The following is a 14148-nucleotide window of genomic DNA, read 5'->3' on the forward strand; positions in this document are numbered from 1 at the left end:
CACTTACCAACGACAGCGACGAGTCTCTCCACATATGAATGTGTTGTCTAGAATATAATGGATTCTGATTGGCTGGAAGCTTTTTTTATAATTCTCAAAATTGCTCTGAAAATGATCCCCAATGATATCGTTCCACATATTTTTATCATCAGGGTTTATGTGTGGACATTGTTATCTATATGAACTAAAAGGATACTTTTTTTGCCGTTATTTCAAGTTCTTAATGTGAATGACTCTTTAAGATCTCTTTCATTTTCATCTACTGCCACTGTGTGTGTGTGTGTGTGTGTGTGTGTGTCAGTGTCATTTTCATCTACTGCCACTGTGTGTGTGTGTGTGTGTGTGTGTGTGTGTGTGTGTGTCAGTGTCATTTTCATCTACTGCCACTGTGTGTATGTGTGTGTGTGTGTGCTCTTGTGTGCTCTTGTGTGCTCTTGTGTGTCTACACAAGTTCTGAATGCTAATATTACCAAGAATGGCAGCCAAAAAAGTGGCACAGTTTGTATCTGTCAAACCCACTTGCACCTTGCCTGCACCTGTTGTGTGAGTCTGAGGGGGAGATCCTTTGAGCTTCATGGTGGGGTGGATTGTGTTGGTAATGGCGCATGTTGAGAGCTCTGGTGGGATGAAGGCAGCTCTTCCTGCTCAGGAAAAGAGCCTCGGGGCTCAGTTGAACCCTCTCACACACCGGAGGAATAGAAATGCACTTTTCCACTGTTTCCCTTTTTTCCCTTTCTCCCTCCTTCTTCCCATAAAACTCCCGAAAGAGGAGGGCTACAGCGAAATTGAATGTATACGGCTGAAGTGGAGGGGTCAAACACGCAGACAATGGCTGGGCAATGGGAGAGGAAATCTAATGCGCTTGCAAATGCTAATTTTATGGGGTAGCAATTAAGGAGAGTTGTTTTATGACATCTCTCCTTGTCCCCCCTCCTGGCGAGTCTTGTGTATGTGTGTGTTGGGGGTGAGGGGAGGGGTGGGGGTACTGGGGGTGCTGTGTGTGAGGGAGGGGGACAGAGCTGGGAGCGGGCCCAGGCGATGGAGTATGGAGTCCAGGCCCTAATTGGATTGCCTCGCCTTTGTCCCAGCCCTCGCCCACATTGTGGAAATGAGTGCCTGTCTGTTTGTCACTCCTTTGAGAGACATGAACTGTTTGTCAGTGTCACAGCACAGCAAGTGAGTTTGTGTGTGTGTGTGTGTGTGTGTGTGTGTTGAAAATGCGTATGAAAAGTGGGGGGGGGCTTGGGGGGTGGACTTTGCTGGCCAATCTGTCCTGTTTGGGCTTAACGACGGTCTGTGGCTGCCAGGCCTGCTCCCGTACGTCACCGCTGGGCCCTTTTACGGGCCGGCGTCGGACCCTCGCGTTACCCGGGCGATGCCAGAGCAGGCATCCTGTCGGGGATAACTAGACAATGATGTGTAGGCAGCAGGACCGCGCAATGGTTAACCAGCCGCTGTCGGCCCCCCCCCACACCCCCAACCACCCCCCCCCACCCCCTCCTCTCGCTGACGGGCCCACGGACCCCCGCATGGCGGAGGGGTTTGGACGCCAGAAGCTCAGCAGAGCCCCCCGTCCTGCCTGCCTGCTGGACGCTGCATTGAGATAATATGATGGCATTTCTCACACCACGGGGGCCCGGCTGGCTGTCTCCGTGCCGGGGTGGAGTACGTAGGGGCGGATGTGTGCAACGTGAGAAAGAGAAAAAAAATATGCTGAGTAAGAGAGTGAGGGAGTGAGAAAGTGCTTTGCAATGTTTTTATTTGACTTTATTTTCATTTAAAGGTGTCAAGGCAGTTAAGCGCCGCCAACAATTCATGTAGCCGGGAATGCACTTGTAAAAATCTGTACACAGACCAGCTCCGTATACGTGTGGAAACGTATCAATGGCAACATGCTTCATAAAGCCGTACGCTTACGAGAACATGCTATAAAACAAGGCGTGGCTTTTACACACTGCTTCACACTTCTCATCAGACTCATCCAATTATCACAGGCAGAGTTATGGGCTCATATGGGGGAGCTTTACTAGACTGATCCCCTTACACACATCATTTGTTCATCTCTCTTTGGGAGCACCATGCAGCACTCTCTCTCTCTCTCCCCCTCATCCTCCATCCCTCTCTCTCCCTCTCTCTCGCTCTCTCTCGCTCTCTCTTTCTTGTTCTTTCCTTTTCCCTCTCTTTTCTCTTGGTACTCCAGATGGGCTGTAAGGCCGGTGTGTTGCATGTTTTATAGGGCGTCATAAATGTGTATTGATATTTAACTCTGCACTCAGCAGGGCCTGTTCTCTCAGCTTCAATGGGACCCCGGCAACTGGTCTCAGTGCTCTCTCAGAAATGAAGATCAGAGCGGAGAAAGTTCTGGAACTTTCCTTTCTTTTTTTTTTTTGCGAAATCACACACAACAAAAAGCCCCTCAGTGACTTTCTCAAAGTCAGTGCATCACCATATCGGTTGACTAGCAGACAATTGACACATGCAAGCCATTAGGGTGGAGCTGAACATATTGCACGTCAGATATATTGATTTCATCTGAACACTGCGATAATTACTTCAGTCTCTAGAGAAGTGTGTGTGTGTGTTCGTGCGTGCGTGCGTGCGTGCGTGCGTGCGTGCGTGCGTGCGTGTGTGTGTGTGTGTGTGTATATGTATACGCGAGTGTGCGCGTGTGTGTGTGTGTGTGTGTGTGTGTGTGTGTGTGTGTGTGTGTGTGTAACAACAAAAGGAATCCACACACATTTAGATTAGACACACTAATGCTACTCTCTGAATAATTTGGCTCGCATAAACTAAGCAGCAGGGACCAAATTCAGTTAATTTAGTATGTGGATATTTTTAGACTGCAGTGATGATATTATGTCATGAAGATGAAAGTGAAGATGATCATAAAGAAAACCTTGAGTCATGAGGAAGAGGATGCTTATAGTTAGGATTAGGCCAAGATTACGACATTTAAGAGATTCACAATAATCCATATGGCAGCGACCTCAGTTATGGAATTGAAAGTAGGATATTGCACTGCGGTCAGCCACATTAGCAGCTGACCCACTCTGCTGATGGCTGCAGCTGATTGGACCGGTCCAGTTTGGGGCCTCCGCTTGGCCCCTGAGACTGTGGGACAGGGCCAACTCCTCCCTCTCCCTGTAACTCCAGTTCCACTAGTTAAACAACAGGAGGGGAAGAAAAGAGGAGGTCAGGCCCTCCCTATTGTCAAACTGTCAAAGTGAACTGAACTCTCCCTGTGATTGTGTGTGTGTGTGTGTCTCCATGTTGGTGTGTGTGTGTGTGTGTGTGTGTGTGTGTGTGTGTGTGTGTGTGTGTGATGTTTATGTAAAGTGCCGGGGCCCGACACAACAATACTTAGTGCTCCTTAACCAAGTGTGTCCCCCACATCATCCGTGGCCATCTGTGACATTCTTGTGCTGTTGGACACTGTGTCAGTCTTGCTTTGTGCATTTGGAGACCCGCACACAAAAGGCACAAGCGCTGATCTCTTCATTAGGATTCAAACCATTTTCGTGTGGACGGAGCCGTAATGGGCCAAAGTCAGACCCACCTGAGTCCTGTCTGGCTGCATATGTGCCGCTGACATATTTTGAAAGACCTGAGCTCATTTGCATTCAATTTAATGCATCACTTAAATCTCACACGCACACCATGATTGCCTTTGTCTTGTTATCAGGTCTGTTGGGATTCAAGCGAGACCAAGCTTTAAAGTGACCGGAGATGGACCCAGTGGACTAAAGTCCCGCTATCTCTGAGTAGTGAAGATATGATGAGAGCAGAGTGCTGTCTTCATTTTTCAATATTTGAAATAGATCAATTACATTTGAAATGGATAATATCTCTCTCTTCTACTCGGTGAAGAATGCACTTCATGCACTGTTTAAGTTAATGGCCTATTATTAGCCAAAGTCCATCATGTCATCCAGCCCAAGGGCTCAATTGAGTGGCACTAACACATCTGATCCCACCAATGCATTGATGGCTGACAGCAGACCCCACTCCACAGAGCAGCACGCACGAGCGCTTGTGTATGAGTGTTTTGTGTAAGTGTGTGTATGAGTGTTTGTGTGTGTGTGGGTGAAGAGGCAGTAGCTCACCCCTCACCCCCAGCCCCCTCCCCAACACACACACACACACACACACACCCTCTCACTATTTCCCCGTTAATTATTGCCGAGTGAGAGGAGTACAGTGGCCACCTACGCGGTGGCTTTTGTTCGGCGCGACCCCAAGGGTCAACGATGATGGCACCAGCACACTGTCCCCGCGAACAAAAGCCCTCCGCCAGGGCCCTGCGGCGCCTGTAGATACAGTGGCCGTTGCCACTAGCGACCGGGCCGACGGACACATGGCGAACCACTCCACAGATGGGCCGGCTGGGGTGGGGATGGAGGGGGGGATGCTGTTGCCATGGTAGGGGAGCACAAGCATGAGGCAACAGGGCAGTAAACAATGGACCCCGATGAAAAGCGATGTGTCGTGCCTTGGCGATGGACGGGGAGATTATTATTGGATGGCAGGTCGGCTGGTTATCAGACAAGGCCGGGGAGGGGCCGGATGGGGTGGGGTGGGGTGACGGCGGAGGGGGACAGAGAGCGACAGAAGTGTGTGGACAGGAGGACACAAAGCCATCAGCACGCACCAGCGAGCAGCCAACTGCTCAAAAAGTGTGACCCGCACAATGGCACAGAGAGGGAGAGTGTGTGTAACTCAGAGGAAAGAGCTTGGCTGTAAGTGTATGTATGTGTGTGTGTGTGTGTGTGTGTGTGTGTGTGTGTCTCTGTGTGTGAGTAAGTGTCTGCATCTATGATTCTGAGAGAGTGATGAACGTTTATGGGTTTGTTTGTTTGGAAAGGCGAGATCTCAAATTTTGCCTGACGATAAAACCCAAGGTCACTCGATATTATTCCCCCCTTCCTCCCTCATTCTCCCTCCATTTGTCTCCCTCTCTCTCCCTCTCTATCTATTTATCTCTTCCCTCGCTCCCCTCACCCTCAAGGCCGGTCTCTGCATTTCCCTCACTCCCGTGCCCTTTATCTCTGCCACTCTCTGTAAATACTGATTTAGCTCCATGAGACTTGCTGCTTGGGGGTTTAGTGTGGGTGGTGTTGCACACTCATGTGCGAGCGTGAGTGAGAGCAGTATGCCAGCATATGTGAGCGTGTGTGTTTGTGTGTGTCTCACAGACGGTGTGTTTTTAAAATATATGAGCCAATATGGATGAGTGTGTGCACGTGTGTGTGTGTGTGTGTGCGTGTGTGCGCGTGTGTGTGTGTGTGTGTGTGTGTGCGTGCGTGTGTGTGTGTGTGTGTGTGTGTGTGTGTTAATGTGTTAATGTGTGTGCCTCGCTGCTAGTTGAGCTGTAATTTATGGTGTTAAGACAGCATGAGTCAGGCCCATATAACAGACGGCCTGCTGACACACTTTTCAGCACCACTTTAACCGGCTCCCCCCCTCCCTTCCTATTCTCTTTATCCCTCTCTTCCCTCCCTCCCTCCCTCTCTCTCTCTTTTCCCTCTCTCTCCTGGCCGAGGCTGCCCTCTCTCTCCTCTCCCCTCCCCAGCAGGCCCAGTGAGAGGCAAGGGGGACTGCGGCTCGGCTCAGAGAAAGTTATTGAACTTTAGTGACGGTCATAAAGGGCCCAGGGGCATCCCTAAGAGGGCTTGTTATTTTGTTGTTTAGATAATGCCATTGTGCTGCGGCTCGGTAAAAGTTAATAAATCATGGTGGGGGTTTTAGTGTGTTAGTGGGAGTGTGGGGTATGTGTGTATGTATGTGTGTGTGTGTGTGTGTGTGTCTGTGTGTGTGTGTGTGTGTGTGTGGGGGGGGGGGGGGTGTTCATTGTGCTGCACACACACACACACACACACACACACACACACACATACACACACACACACACACATATTCACATAAAAGGACTTGCTCTTGAGGAGCCTTAACTGTTTTCTCACACAACAGGGATAACTTTTTGTGTAGTGCTGTCCTTTCAGGGGCACCTGCCACTGTCACAAAGCTCGCTCAACCCTCCGAGGACAGAGAAAGTTCTGGAAGGCAATTCATAGACATTTCTGACATTTATTGGAAATGCTGAATGAGGACATAAATGTGTAACAGACCAGTAGTGCAGAATACCTGTTTATTTGGCTTTTCAAAGAGAAAAGAATTGGTGGGACTAATGCCCTTTCCTCACTGGAGTTTGTGTTTTTCCATCCAAAATTGTATTGAAAAGCATCCATTAAAAAATGTTTTCAGAACAGGCTTTGATTTTCTGTATTTTTATAGTGTCAGTGAATACAAATTTCTACTGCAGCATTTGTTTTTGACAGATTGGAAAAAGAAAAAATGCACACCAAATTATGGATTTTAGTGAGTAAAAGCCAAAAGAGCTGCTTTGCTATCTTGAGTGCTGTCCTACATATCTATATTTGTTCAGTATCACGCACATCAAAATGTTCCACATCACAAAATGTCCTGTGCATTAGCCACATTGTGTAGGCTACTGTATAAGCCGCAGTGTTTTATGCAAGTTAAAAGAAACAAAACCATATTAATACCATAATTCGACCCCCTTGTATTAACCTCATAGCTGATGACATTTTGTAAGATGAATGTATAAGCTGTGGCTAATAGTTGGGAAATTATGGTAGGTTACCATCAGATTCTTTTTACTAATGTGGCAGGAGAGTGCAGGAACGCTTTGAGGATTTTCTTCTACACTGTGGTCAGTGTTTGTGGTCAGAGGTTGAGAAGTGTTTTTAGTTGGTGGTCAGTGCATGGAGTGAGAGGCTTAAGAGAAAAGCCAAACACATGAATTTATGAAGGGTTCTCAAAGCAGCTATACATAATGATGATGTTTGCTCAACCCTACTTAAGGCCCTTAGCTGTCTGTAAGGCTGTTGTTAGTGCTGGATCACTGGGGTTACTGGACATGCTTTGAAGAGGATCTTCCTCTGATCCTACGAAAGCCTTTGTGTGTGTGTGCAAATTCATGAGTGTGTGTGTGTGTGTGTGTGTGTGTGTGTGTGTGTGTGTGTGTGCACCCTCGTGTGTGTATGGACTTGTCAATAAAGTATGTTCACATGATCTTGTACTTGTATGTTGTATCTTCTTGTATGATGCTTGTACTGTGCATCCATGTATTTACAGATGTAGTGTGCATGACAATTTAGAGACATATGAGAGAGAGTGAGACAGCGAGAATGAGTGTGTGTGTGTGTGTGTGAGAGAGAGAGAGAGAGAGAGAGAGAGAGAGCGAGAGAGAGAGTGAGAGTGTGTGTGCGTGTTTGCCCACCAGCTCAGCCCCCCTCCCGGCCCTTAATCCCCCAGTGATCCTCTGAGGCTACAAGCATACGGCTGTGATAATGCGCTCATTTTCTGGTCACCTGAGCACTTTGACGGCGGCCGCACCCAGCGCGCAGGCTGAGAGGCTCCCTAATGCCCCGAGCAGACCTCCAGAAGTGCTCCTGAATAAACAAGGAGGCTCTTCACCAAGAGGAGACAGAGGCCTGAGAGAGAGGGAGGGAGGAGAGCGAGAGAGAGAGAGTTAAACATCTGAACAGAGGGTTAAAGATGGAGGGATTAAGAGAGCGGCGAGTGCGGAGGAGTAAAGGGATACTCTTTCATCCGTGAGGACGGATGGAGGGGTGGATAAGCTCCCTCCTGTGTGTCTCTCTCTCTCAGTCTGTGTGGCCCCACAGCCTGCGCAAACACATGAATGAGAATGAAACAGTTGTCTTAGAGAACTCAGCCTCTCGCATTTATGCATTAGTGAGGGCAGTGAGATTAACACACACTATACCACACACCACACACAGACTCTCTCTCTCACACACACACACACACACACACACACACACACACACACACACACACACACACACACACACACACACACACACACATAACCTAAACCTATGGATATCAAATATGGAGTCTCATCTCAAAGTCAGATACATCATCATGTAAGGATCTTAACATCTTGAATGCAGTCTGATTATACCTGTGCTCCTCCTCAAGAAATCCTGAAAAAATATTCCATATATTTATCATTACTTGAACATGTACTTTGGGTGTTGCTTTCGAAAGCTTCGAAAACACAACAAGAAAGAATACATTTGCAACAAGAAATAGAGAAGTAGCACAGAATGTTCTGGACAGTTCTTCACATGTATATCAGCAAAAGTTTTTTCAGAGTTTTTAAGAATCACTTCTAGTTGACACATCACTTTTAGTATATCATGTCTAATGTCATAAAAATAAGTAAATATAATTTTTCCAACTTGACCCAACTTGATTGAATGGCAATCAGATAATTGTCTTCTTTCGGTAATGTCAAGTTATCTTTTTAGAAATTAGCCAGTCATGTCCTCTTCACTCTCTTGCTCTCTGTTCCTGTTAATGGCAGTTATTTGTCAGTAAAATTCAGAGAGGTGTTTTTATTAATATCATTAACTGGGCTCCGTACACAGGGCCTGGGCATCATCTGTTAGCAAACTGGCCGTGATGGCTGGCGAGGCGGCCGAATCAGCTCCGTTAATCTGCGTGACTAAAGGAGTGTGTTACGGGAAGCTGCGCTCCCGCCGCCCTTAATTAAAGTGAGACCCAATTAGGGCAGATTGAATGTGAATGCGGAGGCCATGTTGGCTGCCGGCCTAACGATGGGAAAATCCATATGTTGTCAAGAGCCGAGCAGGATGGAGGACACGGAGAGGCAGGAGCCCAGAGGTCCAGAGGAGGGCAGCGGGCAGCGCAGACCCCTCCCCACTCAAGAGCTCACCTGCTGGGCCAGCCTCTCCACAGCTTCCCCTCTCACCTTCTGGCATGGGATACTTCAGCAGGCAGAGTGTGTGTCTGTCTGTGTGTGTGTGTGTGTGTGTGTGTGTGTGTGTGTGTGTGTGTGTGTGTGTGTGTGTCACAGAAAAAGAGAGAAAAACTGAGAACAGAGAGGGTAGAAGATTGAGAGTCTCAAGGATATTGGGTGGATTTAAAGGGAGTATGTGAAGCGGTTTTGTCAAAGTGCCACTCAAATATCAGTGATCCCACTTAAACACCACTTCAAGTGAATGAGCAGCAGACTGCAACTTTCACAGCGTTTAAGCCTCGTTCTCTCATTCACTCTCCATCCCTCATACTTCTCTTCAGACAGGCTCAATTGCACATACACATCGCTTGCTACTGTGTTAGATTGGAAATACAAGGTCTCGTTCAGAAGAATCTGTAAATATGGTAAAGTTTGAGAGTTAGATGGCTCGTTCAAGACCTTCCAAGAGCCTACTTGTATGTGAGAAAGTGAACAGTGACAGAGCTTGCTTGCTTGTGTGTGTGTGTGTGTGTGTGTGTGTGTGTGTGTGTGTGTGTCTCTGTGTGTGTGGGTGTTAGAGAGAGTCTGCAATTGTGTGCGTGAGTGTGTGCATTTACGTGAATGATCAGCACTTGACTGAATGAACCACACACAGACACACAGAGAGAGAGAGAGAGTTGTAGTTATGGTAATGTAAAGGTCTTATAAAGAAGCTTTACAATCCCTGCGGTGCGCTGGAAGGCCTCGGGCACCCCGCGCACCCCAACCAGGACGACCTGAGAAAGTTGCAGGCGGGCGGGCCGGCTCTTTACGGCCTGGACGGGGAGGACCACAAAACCCCCCGGCGGCTCTTTAGTGTCTCTTTAAGTCCCTCCACCCCGCTCCCTCCCCTGGCCAGCCACCGTAGGGGAGAGCTCACGGACTCGGTGGGACCCAGGCCGCGGTGGGCCTTGCCCCCAGCTGACTCCAACACTGATTAAATGGCTGCCGGTTGGCCATTAAAAGCGAGTTGAAGCGGCACCCGGAGAGCTCCAGCAGGAGACGGGAGAGCGCGTCACATTCACTCATTCAGGAAAAGTGGTGTTTTCAAGGTACCCTGTCAAAGTGGCATGTCAAGTGTTTAGGGTTGAGTGAAGTGAATGGTCTGCTGGAGCCGCTCAGATTTCATTCAACTGTGATGCTCAAACTATTCAGTGATATAGAGTATACTTACACCGTCAGATGTTTGAAGGCTTATGTCTGTGAGCAGGCAAACTAGAGGATTCAATGAGATCATTCACAAGGAGAATAGCTACCTGGACCTCTATCAAAACCTTTTGGGTCTCAGATTTGTAAAAGAAGCTTATTGTGTGAAAAGCCCTCTAAAGAATACAAGGATTTAAAGGCTTCACAAGAAGATGAAGCTTTGACTAAAATACCTTTTGTATTGTTATATACTGTAGTTTTCTCTCAACCCTAACTTATTGAGTACGTCTGATTGACAAACAATATCATTTTAAACTGAAAATATTAAACTGTGTGTGTGAAAGACTCAGCTATCAACGTTTTAACCACAACTCCTATGATAAACTGCATAAGCACCAGTGAAAAATGACTATGAAAGCCCCCTTGCATAATGTGCTTCAATAAACAGTCACACCCTCACCACACAAAGTGCTACTGTCAGTAAACTGTGAAACCACACAAGTCAACAATCAGTACATGGAATTAAAATACTTGCTAAGTATAGACTTCGATGATTAACTCTCCCTGCATGCTATTAATATCAATAATCATCCTCAAATTCTTGACGTTCCTCAGTGGCAACATCTAGGCTAATTAGCTAATAATCTACACCCATTTGACACTGTGTAGATCACATCGCAGTCTGTTTTGGATTTATGTCTTCGCACACACACGAGACTCCCGCTCTGTGCATGGGTTAATTAGTGTTTACTGTGTAGCTTTGGTCTTTTACACATGTGTGTGAATACAGGCTTTGGCTGGTTAATGTGTGCTGATCCGAGGGATTGGGGGGGCAGGGGATTAGCAGGGGTGTGTTACTGGGTTTGGCACTGAGGGGAGGGGGGGTGGGGTGGAGGTCTGTTTTGGGGGGGAAGGAAAGTGTGTCCCCTCTGCAATTGGCTGCACCTCTAAATGTGTCATTATGCGACTCATTGTTCCTTTGTGGGGCCCGGAGGTATAAAAGGGCCCCCAGGAGGCTCGGGACAGGACACTTCACTTCTGCAGACAGCCAAGCAGACATCACATCACCGCAGACATCACAGGACAGAGAGAGTTGCAGAGAGAGTCTGTGTGCGTAGTATCTCTGCGTTTGTGGTGGAGAGCGTTCAAAACTTCTAGAAACTTCTCCTCGCTCTGGATCCTGATTTGAACTCTTTTGGCCTGCTGAGCTTCATTTAGCTTTTTTTCATCAGAAACCCTTTGCTGAAATTGCATTTTTTTGGGGTGTTCTTTTGTCATTTCTTCAGATTGCTGAAAAAGCTCTTGTAGCTTATTCTTTCTTCGTCAATCTAGCTTTTTTTTAGCCTTTACTGAGATGGATTCTGACAGCGGTTCCGTCGGCAGCCGTTCCTCCTCCCCAGAGCTGGTGGTGGGCTCCTCCATGGGCAGTTTCTTCTCCAACCAGATGTTCCAGGAGTACTGCCGCAAGGAAGGGAGCAGCCACGACGCCCAGGCCAGGATGGAGAGGAGCCCTGGGGCCTCGGAGGATCACCCCGGGGCCAAGGGCCGCAGCCGGGCCAACCTGTCTGGGGACGACCTGCAGGACCTGCGGCTGAAGGTGAACAGCCGCGAGCGCAAGCGCATGCACGACCTGAACTCGGCCATGGACGGGCTGCGGGAGGTCATGCCCTACGCCCAGGGCCCCTCCGTCCGCAAGCTGTCCAAGATCTCCACCCTGATGCTGGCCAGGAACTACATCCTCATGCTGTCCGGCTCCCTGGAGGAGATGAAGAAGCTGGTGGGGGACGTGTACGGTAGCGGGGCTGCTCAGGGCCACGCCGCCCGCCGCCTCGCCCACCAGACGCAGGCGGCGGCCGCACCACCTCCGCCCCATCACCCGGTGTCCACCCCGCTGCCGCTGCTGCCCCTGGCCCAGTCGCTGCACTCGTTCGGGGGCAGCTCGGCAGCGCTCGCTGCCGCCGGCCTCCACCACCACGCGGCCATACCGGGCCAGGCCCCGCACTCGCCGCCCTCGGCCGGGTACCTGGGTTTCCACACGTCGGCCCTGCCCAGCCTGCTGAAGGACCCGCTGCACCTGGCCTCCTCCTACAGGCACTTCCCTGGCATGCCCTGCCCCTGCTCGCTCTGCCAGCCTCTGCCCGTCTCCTCGTCCAGTCTGCACAGCCTCAAGTGAACTCTGCCCGGGCGCGATTGTAGTCCAACTGAGAGAAGAGACTTGTGTATCATAAGAAATGCCTAATTGTGGAGATCTTGGGTGGAGAGGTGCCAAACTCTTTGTACATAATGTGTATAACATAAATAATAACTTTTTGGTGAAACATTTCGCTGCTATTTTTCTATGGAACAAGAATTGTTTTGTAAGTATTTGGGAAAATAAGATATGTTGGCTATAATGGACAGCTGAAAAGCACAAATCATTGTTTTAATTTCCCACAAGACAGTGAGTGGCTGCTATTAATTTATCTTGTCTGTATTTCATAAGCAAATGGTTGTGAAAGGAGAAAAAGTTGTGCTTGTTCAGATTCTAGTTTCTTAAATTAAACACTTCCTCAAAAGAACTCTCTCTCTCTCTCTGTTTCATTTGTCTCAATTAAAACACCCGGAAAGCTTCTCATTACCCTTTGGCTAACAGATCTAACAAATAATTGGGGAGAAAATAGCTAGTGTTTCTGAGCCTGTGCTCTCAAAGTTCATCAGATATTCAGAGATCTTCAAAGACCTTAGCCCACTCACAATGAGAAACAGCCTCAATCTGCCTCTTGTGAATACATATTGTCAGTGGCTCCACACAGTCGGTGCGCGTGAGGAGCACATGGCGCCGGCTAAAGAGAGATGTGTCTGACACGCACGCTCCAGGAGGCCCTGTGGCAACACTGAGTCTTTAGCAGCCGCGCTCTATAGAACAGCAGGGTGGAGAGGAAGACAGGGGAGTCAGCTGCTAACTAGCCCTGTGTGTGTGTGTGTGTGTGTGTGTGTGTGTTAGCCCTGTGTGTGTGTGTGTGTGTGTGTGTCTGTCTCTGTCTCTGTATTGTGTGTGTTTGAGAGTAGTGAGGGAGATTAAGAGTATGTTTGAGGAGAATTTGAGGAGAAAGGTTTGCAGCGAATTCTCGGCCTTTCTAGAACAGGGAGCTTCCAACTCTATGCTCCCCTAAAGTTTATATTTCCACTAATCTCTTGCTCCCTGGTGTGTCTTATCTGAGTATATTCATACATGTAATGAATATATTTGTGTCTGAGTGGGTGGATATAGATATGTGTGTTTGTGCACGTGAGCATGTGTATGCATTTGTGAGTGTGTGTGTGTGTGTGTGTGTCTGTGTGTGTGTGTGTGTGTGTGTGTGTGTGTGTGTGTGTGTACGTGTGTGTGTGTGTGTGTGTGTGTCTGTGTGTGTCTGTGTGTGTCTGTGTGTGTATGCATATCTATGTGTGTGTGTGTGTGTGTGTGTGTGTGTGTGTGTGTGTCTGTGTGTATGCATATCTATGTGTGTGTGTGAGAGTGTGTGTTTATGCCTCGGCTGCCGGCAGGTTGGCGCGTCAGCATTGTGCTGCCCACACAGGGGATGCAGACTCTCCTTTTTACGCGGGGCCACGTAGGATTTATCAACGTCCTGTAAAGCTCAGGACATGCTTAGCTCTTAACTGGTGTGATTAATGACACGGGGGGGACATGGCGGCTTTGTTCCCGCTCCATTCATCTGGCCATGCAGCTCCGCAGGAAGGCTCGCGGGGACATTTCAGCACAAGACAAAGGTTTGTTTGGAGAGGTTTGTTTAAAAAGTGTGCGTAAAGCAACATACTCGTGAGTGTCTCATAAAGAGGCCACGGTAAATCAACACCTAATATGTAGAGGAGCTTGACCTGGCTGATGGCTAAGTCCACATGAAAGAGTAAGAAACAGTAAACAGTCTTAAAAGTATCTAAAGTAATAAATACACTGATGAATACAAACCCAGATAATCAGGCAACGAAAGAGACAAAAGCTCCATATTGCAGAAGCAATCTCCTTCCAAAGCTAGTTAGACACTCAAAACACACGCTTGAACACTCAGACCACAAGTACATACAAGTATGTGCACATATGCGCCAACATTATGCACACTTGCCCTGAAAGTCAGATGGATGAGGAGAGCATAATGCACTTGATGGCCTGATCC

The 14148-nt window shown here is 48.3% G+C and overlaps 1 protein-coding gene across 1 annotated transcript; it reads left to right on the top strand.

Moving 5' to 3' along the window:
* The first annotated feature begins 11348 nt into the window (after positions 1-11348).
* olig4 (oligodendrocyte transcription factor 4) lies at positions 11349-12167 on the top strand. The gene has a single exon (XM_062523486.1). It carries the CDS (start codon positions 11349-11351, stop codon positions 12165-12167), a length of 819 nt encoding a protein of 272 aa, XP_062379470.1.
* The last annotated feature ends 1981 nt before the right edge of the window (positions 12168-14148 follow it).

The sequence above is a fragment of the Sardina pilchardus genome, chromosome 20 (genome assembly GCF_963854185.1).
Source record: "Sardina pilchardus chromosome 20, fSarPil1.1, whole genome shotgun sequence".
Taxonomy (NCBI): Eukaryota; Metazoa; Chordata; class Actinopteri; order Clupeiformes; family Clupeidae; genus Sardina; species Sardina pilchardus.

What these genes read in the sequence shown, in the direction of transcription:
- olig4 (XM_062523486.1), top strand. Translation starts at nt 11,349, where the DNA reads ATGGATTCTGACAGCGGTTCCGTCGGCAGCCGTTCCTCCTCCCCAGAG.